Source organism: Halictus rubicundus, chromosome 8 (genome assembly GCF_050948215.1).
Source record: "Halictus rubicundus isolate RS-2024b chromosome 8, iyHalRubi1_principal, whole genome shotgun sequence".
Taxonomy (NCBI): domain Eukaryota; kingdom Metazoa; phylum Arthropoda; class Insecta; order Hymenoptera; family Halictidae; genus Halictus; species Halictus rubicundus.
The window spans coordinates 2,832,388-2,842,854 of record NC_135156.1 but is presented as its reverse complement, the minus strand read 5'-3'; the positions used below and the strand labels follow the sequence as shown (position 1 = coordinate 2,842,854).

Below are 10,467 nucleotides of genomic sequence, written 5' to 3'. Positions count from 1 at the left end.
TAGCGACTTAAAATTTTAGGGGATTGTTTTTCAACCTAAAATGATGGTTTTCCACACAATACCAATAAAATTCCCGCCGGGGCCGCTAGACCTGTCTTATCCACCTAGACCCTTTACAGCAAAGAGTAGGCCAACTGACTAATGAACTAATATACCTCTGATAATAATAACTATTAAACTAACTTAATAAGGGGACCAACTAATAAGAATGTATCAATGTATATACAATAACAAGAGTATCTCAGTAACTATTACTTTTTCACTTCATATATTTTTATAGTATTTTATTTAGGTAACAATTCTCTCTTAACCAGAAGATTAAAATTGGCCCTTTACAATAAAAAAAAACTCAATGTGACCCTTATATCTCAAGCGAAAAGCAAAGCAGAAGAAAACTATTTATTATATTGTATGCTACTCTTGAAACCATGCAACTTTCGTTTCAACTATTTGTCCGTATACCAAATAGTGTACATGTAAGTTCAGTAGCACACTTAGCTGAATCGCCCTATACAGGAAGTCGGCTTATAAGGTGATGATGTACCAACAAGGGAACATCGGGGACTGATACACACCGACTTTGATGAAATTTTGCATAAATATTAATTAGACCTATCCGAGATAGGTCTTAAGATTTCTGTAATTCGTTCGTGCCGCTTACAAGTCGTAAATAATAAAAGATAAGTTATACCGTTTTTTGAGATCTATAAAGTGGCGTGTAAATTTGTTTGAAAAAATTATTCGTTTTGGAAAATTGAATTCCCAATTTTCTTTTCCACAAAAATGTACACACAGCTCTATAGATCTCAAGAAGCGGTATAACTTTTATTTCAACCATTTTTTTTTATACCTTTTGTTATTTACGACTTCTAAGCACGTATACACAGGGTGTCAAAATGTTGTACTTCCTTGAAGTGGGTGATTCCTGAAGTTACTCGAAGTAACTTTTCCCTTTGCGAAAATATTCTCCGCGGCTTCATTAAGGAGTTATTTACGAAAAACACAGACCAATCAGGGCGCAACAAAAGCAAACGGACTCCGACCCAGCAGCAGGTCCCACTGAGCGTAGCGTTGGCATTGGTCGAGCTGACATCCGTCCCCTGTTGTCGCGCCCTGATTGGTCCATGTTTATCTTTAATAGCTCCTTAACAAAGCCGCGGAGAACATTTTCTCAAAGGAAAAAGTTTCTTCAAATCGCCTCAAGAAAAGGGCTGAAAGGGAAATCACCCTGGAAATCACATCAGGAAAGGGAAATCATCCTGTAGAAAGGGCAGTTCGGATAAAAGTGTTGAGATGTCCTTCAAAGTGAAAAACGGGCGCGAACGAATTACAGCTATCTTCTTAGATGGATTTAATAAATATTTATGCAAAGTTTCATCAAAATCGGAATGTATCGGTCCCCGATGTTCCCTTGTAAGTCAATTGCTCTAAGGGTTTTGTGACGTAACGGCTGGCAAGCAAAGAGATAAAAAGTTTGGTAAGAAAGCACAGTGCCTTCATACTTTATGGATGGTAAACTTGGGTGCTAGCCATAAACGTAGCAAGGCACGATCGTAGATACAAAGTAGATACCATTCAAATTCAGACGGAAGATGTGCTAATGTAGCTACGGTACTTCATTGTAATGAATTTATCACTAGAAAGCGACTTCGCTTTCTCGATTCTCATAAAAGATCAAATAATACCTCATCGTTTGACAGAGGAGGAAGAACTGACAAACGCGATCTCATTTTGGTTTCTTTAGTACGGATCGAGTTCCTCAAGATCGTCACTTACCTTTACATGGCGTATATTTTTGCCACTAAATGTTTAAAAAATAGTACCCCGGTGAAGACAACTGTTACTACATTTTTGACGTGTAGAATTCAAAATTTTTATGTTAACCGAATGTATCAGCTTATACAACATTAAAAAAAAATGGAAGAAATAAACAACTTTCTGAAACAAAATTCTATTCTAAAACATGTTCAGATTGGTTAAGTTTTATTCAACATACCAGCCTTCATACCAGTAATACAATGTTCGAATAGTAGAATCATTTGATAATAAGAACTCACATATAAGAGACTGTATCGTGATAGAAGTAATCCAAAATTGGGAAGAATGGTATGAGCAAATACATTCTAAAGCAAATTCTAGAGCAAATACAATTATTGAGAATGTAAAGTTGCTTTTATGGAGAATTATTCAATAAATTTATTTTTTTGAGCATCCGTATATTACGATAAAATTCGTATAAAATATAAAATGAATTCATTCTTTTCATCTTTTTCTCCCATGTTCTTTCCAACATATTTTGACAACTCAACAGTATGTTAAAAAATATAATTCATTTTAGTTTCTACGACAAAATACCATTTTATTGATAAATGTAATGTATACCATCAATAAGAATAAAATATATGAAGAACTTTCTATTATGATATTGTAGATAATCAGAGGCTCAGTGAAGAATTATTCCAGAGGAGCTTCTTCATAACAGGGCACACAGCGCACTTTATCACGATGGCCACAGGTGGAAGTTTTCTAAAACAAACATCACAATAAAAATTAAGATACAAATAAATTCATTTTGCTGTGTAGAGTTACCTTACAAAGTGTATGTTTATATGTGATTTTTATTATACTTTTCTACGGTACTCTAGACTTTCTTATATTAAGAATTAAAATTACATCATAGTCATTTGACTTCATATTAGGTTGTGGTTGATACGTTTTTATATTTCTTTTCATGAAACACCAAATATTATGGAAGTCTATGTGTACATGTTAAGAATAGTCTTATCATCGTTGTGATTTTATTGACATTTTTTTCTATTTTCATCCATTAAATAAAATTCAATCATTAACGAATGTTGCAGAAAATAAAAATTTCTAACATTGGGCAGGAACTTGTATTTTCTACTAGTCGCTTGTTTCAGTCAACTATAAAAAAATTCTTATTCTATGATGTTTTAGATGTTCATTCATATTATATAGGGCGATTCAGCTGGGCATACCACCTAAATTACTTGTAAACTATTTGGTATACGAAAATACGGTTGGAACGAAAGCTGTATAGTTTCAAGAGTGACATACCATGACATAAAAGTCTCCTTGAGATTTTTTCTCAGAAAGGGTAAATTTTAATCTTGCGATTCAGAAGAGTAATGAACCCTGTAAAAAACTAATAGTTACTGAAATATTCCCTAAACGGTTTCTAACGCGATTAATGTTAAAAATGATTTATAGAGAATATCTCAGTAACTATTAGTTTTTTATCCCGTATACCCTTATAGTTTTTTATTTAGGTATCAATTCTCTCTTCAACCACAAGATTAAAATTTACCCTTTACGATAAAGAGACTGAAGGTAATCTTTATATCTCGATAAAAAAGAAAAATAGAAAAAAACTAATTATTATATTGCATGCTAGTCTTGAAACCATACAACTTTCGTTTCAACTATTTTTTCATATACCAAATAGTTTGCAAATAATTTTGGTGGCACAGTTAACTGAATCACCTTGTAGATGAACGACAGCCGCAATCGAGTTATTGAACTTATTATCCGAATAAATAATAAATGCAGTTATGTTTAGTAACGAAAAATTGAATATTCGACGAAGCAAGATCCAACGATATTGGTCACGCTGCTGCTAAATATCACGTCAAAAAGTCAAGTAGTTCACATCGCGCGCACTGATGTATTGAAAATTGCCACGTGTCAGGTGAAGCACCTGGCAACAATAGGCACGTGCACTTCGAAACGTCGTAACAGGATATGATATGACTGGGTTCCACGGGTATCAGGGGTTGGTTCGAGTTCATGGCCCTCATTGTGACTCCCGAGTGCCTCGTGCCGTGCACTATACAGTCTCGTAGATCGAGAAAGGGGTGCTGTGACTCACAACCTAAGTCCGCAGCAGATTTCAGCTTCAATGAAATTCAATTTTACAGTTTGCAAAACACAAGTGCGCGGACGCGATATTTCTGCAAAAATGATTTCTTTTTGTGACAATCTCTATACAGGTCGAAAGTGTATCTAAAGAAATAATACGCTATCGTTTAGCACAGTTTCCATTCGGTATAAGACGATGACTCGGGACGGCTTTCGACGTATTGCGGAAGAAGCGATTTTCGTATCTTTCTAATTAGATGCGCTAATGATTTTCTATTACATAATCAGAAAATGGCCGAAAATAGTGAATCGCATTTCGTGGACACCCTGTATAACCAATTTTGGCTAAGTGCCGTCATTCGTTGAATACATAGTTTGATGAGTTTCGTTCCAATCAGCTAATTACACTCATTCATTTTAAACAATTAATAAACGAATGTTATTACGAATTTTTAGCTAACTCGATGACATATATTTATTAATACAAAAAAGGCAGAATATTATTATATTCACTAATAAAAATACAGTTAAACATAATAATCCTAAATCATAATAATATGTATAATTACAACGTTTCCTTAAATTGTCGTATTTAAACAACGTTTATTACAATATTCTGTGCATTTTTGAATTTATCTTACAATCTTCTCCCAGGGTCCAATATACATCTACAAATTGCAAGATAATTCAACTATTAAAAATTGGCGTACAAAATGCGTTTATAAACGACTGACGTGTTGTGTATTGTTTTGTTGTTTTGCTAATGTGTTATACCGTTATGCTACAGGAGAACAACCAAAATGAATGAACTAATCTCTCTTCACACAGGAAATTGTTCTACGCTTAGGTGTGCAATCGATGAAAGCCTGGAGTTTTCTGTGTGCGAGCACACGGTCTGGTTAAAGCCTATACCAATGACTTCAAAATATTTGAATTGAATAATAACTTCAGTTATAATAGCAGAATACCGAATGTTTCGGCTTAGCTAATACATCGTTCGAATTCCCAGAACGAAACGAAAAATTACAAAGGCGCTTAATTTAAAAGAAACTGCAGAAATATATCGTAATAAAAACCAACTTGAACATATCACAACTAATAACAAGTAGAAGAAAGTTGTCAATGTCGTACCACTTAAGAAATTTTGGGTCCTCGGGGAAAAGCATGCTTTCGTGAAAGAGTATGTACAGATCAAATGATACAGATCAATTTGGAACTGTCCAGAAAGTACAATTTTAGAGCACTAGTAACATAAACTGTACCGATTTTTCTCCAAAGTCGTATCTACCCTGGAAGTAACAAAATTTGATTTAGGAATGATAAAACACTGAAATTAAAATGAATTCTTCTACAAAAAGAGCAAAGGTTTTTAATGGTAACTTGAAGATGTCTTTTAAATGTAGATTTTGATATTTGATATCTTACGCAGCATTTATTGAAGGCTTATAACTTATTACAATAAACTGCTTCATGCACATTCTCTTCATTGCACTAACCATAAATTCCACCCAATACGTTCTGGTAACAAAAGAAAAAACTTTCGAGCTCTTATAATTTATATAAGAATATAAACTTCTTATAGTATTATTAAATAGGAATGTAATCTTTTTATAATTTATGTTCGGATGCGGATTTTCGAAAGTGATACGCGGACGATTGTTTTGCCCAAGGTCGTAAGTCTTGCGCCCGGTTGGATCGCGGACGCGTCACGCATCAAGCCATTTCAATATTTGATCGATTAAATTTAATTGGAAGCGCGTTTCGTCCCAGACCTGCTAGAGGACTCGTCGGTAAGGCTGATCTAGCAGGCCCTGCCTTAGACGCGTCGGTTCGTCTCGTGTCTTTTTTAATAGACTTGAAACTGAATGTTCACGTTTGAAACTGAATGTTTCACGTTGAAACTTGTTTAACTATGTCGAACTCTGGATACACGCGCGACGCACGATGTTATCGCAATGCGATCACAAACGCAAGAGAGCTCAGCTCGAGCGGTCCTCACCAGAATCGTTTTGGACAAAACCGATCCTCCTCACGAGAATCGTTTCGGACAAAAGCTGATCGCTCGCCAGGCTTGCATAGCACGACGACGAAACCCCGTCTTAACAAAACTGAATGTTTCACGTTTGAAGACTTGGAACTGAATGTACGAAAAAGACTTGGAACTGAATGTTTCACGTCTGAATCAAACTCGTGAGAGCGTTTGATTTTTAGTTCTTCCGTCTCGTGAGGCTCCTCTATGTATTGAGAGGGCAGTCCTCGTGGAAGAGGAAGTGCACTGATTTGTTCTGCTGAATGTTGCGTTACCCAATCAGCGCATCATTGATTGATTGTTACCCTGTTTGGGTGAGCTGCATGGGCCTTGCCCTGGAGAGCGTAAGCTGATGCCGGTCTCTCAACAAGGCTGACCCTCGACACTTTTGAACAGTGCCTTTTTGTTTGGGTGGTCCTTCGTAGGACTTAATTTATGAAGTCCCGTAACCAGAGGAAGTGAAAACAAACGAAAGACAGGCTGTTGTCACGGCCCGATAAGACCAAGACAACAACCCTCGCAACACGTCACCAGGCCCAAGTTCACGACTGATTCAGCACCCGACAACTTTGAACCATTAAACAGTCCCAAACCTTTGTACCCCAAAGAAGATTACCCATTAATATATAAGACCCCAAACCCGTGTACCCAGCAGTCGACGATCACCTCTGCTACGGCACGTCTCGCCGATCCAACTTTAAAAATAAAAAGCAAGTTCGAATTCCCGAAATCTTCGAGTATTCAATCGCGAAAGTGAAATACGGCGTTCCTTCGCGAAACCAGCCATTTCACCGTAACATTTTGGCGATCCTGCCAGGATACCGGTTCATCTGCTGGAAGAAAATCTTCAACGGCAACCAACCACGGCTGTTTGACCACGAAGACGGACTACGAGAGCCCTTCCGAAGCAATACATCGGTATCGACGAACCAAGGTCAGTACGACATCTTAAGTTATCGAGAATAGAATCGAACAGTTCCCCTACGTTAACCAAGAAAATGGCTAAACCAAACGGAACCGTAATGGTAAGCGAAGAGATACTCAATGGAATTCTCAATTCAATGAAAGAATTGCAATCCGCGGTTACCTCTTTAAGCAAAACTACTGCTAAAGAAAACGAAAACCGACAGAAAGAAATTATAGAATTATCCAAGTTAATGAACATCACCGCTACTATGACCGACGACAGCGCATCTCGGAACAGAGGCCAAAGAAACTCCTCAAGAAGACACGGGGAACATTCATCAGGGAACAACTCGGAAGATGATGAACCCGAAATAACTGCAACTTCCAATGCGACAATTGGACAAACGGCGTCAAACGCCATTCGTACTATCCGAACGCTGAAAGGAAGAGACGACCTAGGAGTAGAAGACTTCATAAGTGATGTCAGGTACGCCAGATCCGTATGTCGCGACAAGCATATGCTTCTGAAACTCGTAATTGCGGAGAAAATCACGGATAAAGCAGAGCGAGCCATCCGATACTTACGTATAGACACCTACGAACAGCTCTACGAGGCCCTCAGGACATACGTCACCTCGCCCAATACCGTCAATACCAGCAGAAATAAGCTGCAAAACACGCGACAAGGACAAATGGAGAGCGTAATGAGTTTCAATCTGAGATTCAGACAATCCCTGAACGAATTGAAATACGCTATCCAGTACAAACACAACAACCCAGCGGCAAGGAAGATTGCCATCGATGAAGACGAAGACAATATAACCGAGGATGCAGAAGAAAGTATTATATCCATGAGAGATGAAAAAGATGACTCAAGAAACAATGTTTCAAAAGTAAATAATGTTATTTGTACAAAACAAGAGGAATACGAATCTCAACTGATGCATATAGTTACAACTAATTCAGAAAGCTCAAAGTATTCTGTTGAAACAGTTAAAACTAACGAGGCTGTGAATACTGATCTCAGTACAGAAGTAGATAATCTAACGACAAAACAGTATATTGAATCAACAGATATTTCGGAAACTACTACTCATGTTGACAAAGACTATGCCACTAACAAATCAGTGGTACCTCTGGGAAATAATGAGGGTGATACTATGAAAAGCATAAAAGACGTTTTAACAGAAGATGCAATGGTATGTTTCGATAATTCAGAAGACCATTCGAATGCTAGTTATCCTGAAAAACTACAAAATGAAAATGAAGCTAATCTTACTCGAGAATCTTCTCCAGAAAGTGAAATGCCTGATTTGTGCATGTATGACGAAACAAAAAACTCTTTACCTGAAACCTGTGTGAAAAGGAAATCAGATAATGAAGAGTATAAACAGGAAGAAGAAGAAAAGTGTGAGTTACCTTCCTTTGATTCTTGTAGAAACTTGGAAACAGATTCATCTCCAAGCAACACAAATGAAAAAATGATACCCAAACTCGTCATAAAGAAGACTGATGCTTCAATTCCTAAAACAGAATACTTATTGGATTCTACACAATCCGAAAATCTTTCTGATAAATATAATACAAAGTTATTACCTGGTTTGCGGCCAAAAATACCTAAAATGATAATCGTGAAAAGCAGATCACGTTCAGCAACTCCTACTACTGAAATCTTGGAAAAAAATAAATCTGAAAAGTCTCGAAGCTTTTCGTCAGAGCATAATGATACTAGCATGGATGTAGATAATAGCGATTCTGAATCATATACATTAAAATACAAAAACTACGAAAGCAAAGTTCCAAAAGTGAAAATAAAGTTGGACAACATTTTTTCTAAGGATTTGAAGGTTTATGTGAAACGAAAAGCTACTAAAAAGAACGTCTCAAGAAGTAAAGTAAAAAGAATTAAAATTCCAGAAAACAGGAATTCCTCAATAAAGTATGGAACAGAAGACAGTTCAGAGGCAGAAATTAGTGGTTCTGATGATGATGAAGCTGAGAAAATACCGAAATTAAAATTAAAGAAGCAAGATGAGGACATGATTTTATCGTTAGAAAGAACCAAGGAAAATGATACAAATACTTCAAAAACACTTATCAAGAAATCTAAAAAATCCAAAGAAGAAGGCGTTAAACACTTTAATGATGATGAAATAAGAAAAAAATGTCCGCAATATATTACTGCAAAAATTCCTAAAGTGATAATAAAAAGAATACAAGTTGGCGCAGAATTTAAATGCGAAATTAGTAAGAATAAAAAGTTTTCTAATATTGATGCATCAAAGTGGCAACCGAAAGTTCAATTAGAAAGACTGAAGATTCTAGACCACATTGCGAAAGATACAAAGGAACCAGAACTCTTGTTAAGTGATAAATTACATGTCGAACATGATATTAATAAAAACGATTCAGATTATAACGATAGAGTTAAATTATGTAGATCTAATTCAGTATCCAATTTATCGACTATTAAATATAAGCAGAGAAGATTTTCTGATCCTGATTACACGAAAATAGATGTGAAATCAACTTTAACTGATATTGATTTAAAAGATAATAAAAGTAAACCACCGAATGCTAATGAAGTAAATAATCTTAAAATAATCGATGATGAGAATAGAAACTTAAAAAGAAAAGTTGATTCTTCGGACGAAAGCCAAACTACTATAGAACTTCTACCAGCATCTCCTGATAGCAGTGACATTGACAATAAATCAAAGAACCGTGAATTTGAAAGTATATCTAGAATGCACTTAGATGATGCCATACCAACTCAATTGGAGCTGGAATTAGATCTCATTGATCTCAGAAATACCCAACATTCAGATGCGCTTACGCCAAAAATTAATATGTTAAACTACGCAAATATTGATAAATATGAGCATGCATCACATTCTAAAAACGAATGTGTAGACACTGGAACATCAAAAACATTTTTCAATGATTTACAATGCTCTCCGCAAAGTGCCTTTAATAAAAACAAAGTGCAAAGTCCAGAAAAGAAATCAAACGATTATTTTTATTGCAATGACTTATTAGTTAAGGAAGTCTTAGCTGCTAAGGAAACACTGAAGAAATGTCTATCTCAATCTGAAAATGAAAATAAGGAGAAAAGGGTATCAAGACCTAAAACTGTAGCAGAAAAGAAACAGGGTTTAAGTTTTAGTTTTCAAAATCTCGAAAAATCATGTTATAAATCGGAAGATAAGAAATTTACAAGCACAGGAAAGAAAGAATATAAATCTGTTCAGCAACTGGATATTAAAGAAGTTGAAGAAAACCATACCAAACAAGATGAACATTCTTCTAAGGGACAACAATTAAAATGGGAAGAGTCACAAGAAGAAACATCTTACAACTGTCCTACAGCTTCTACGTGTAGATCTACCAGCGTACCTGAGTTAGCTACAATTTCTTTAAAAGCAAACAAAAAAAAAAAAAAAAAAAAAAAATTCAGTCAAATTGCTATCAGCAAAGAATCTTTGAACATAGAAACTAATACGCTCAATCCCTCGAACAATCTGGATACCCTACAGGATACATAGAAACTTACAAAAAAAAAAAAAAAATCAGAAAAGAAAACAATAAATAGTATTCAAGATCAAAGACCGAATGATAGTTCAAGCGAAACAAAGACAAAAGAAGATAATATG

At 35.7% G+C, this 10,467-nt stretch overlaps 1 protein-coding gene across 3 annotated transcripts in view; it reads right to left on the bottom strand.

Annotated features, from left to right (window-relative positions):
* Positions 1-2,153: 2,153 nt before the first annotated feature.
* Positions 2,154-10,467, bottom strand: part of LOC143356173 (endochitinase-like) — a 63,453-nt gene continuing 55,139 nt past the window's right edge. Inside the window, exon 3 of one of the 3 annotated variants that reach the window (XM_076791645.1) lies at positions 2,154-2,526. In XM_076791645.1, coding sequence (XP_076647760.1) covers positions 2,455-2,526 — 72 coding nt within the window. In that variant the 3' untranslated portion in view covers positions 2,154-2,454. The remainder of the gene's footprint in view (positions 2,527-10,467) is intronic. The other 2 variants (XM_076791644.1, XM_076791643.1) reach the window with 2 other exon arrangements.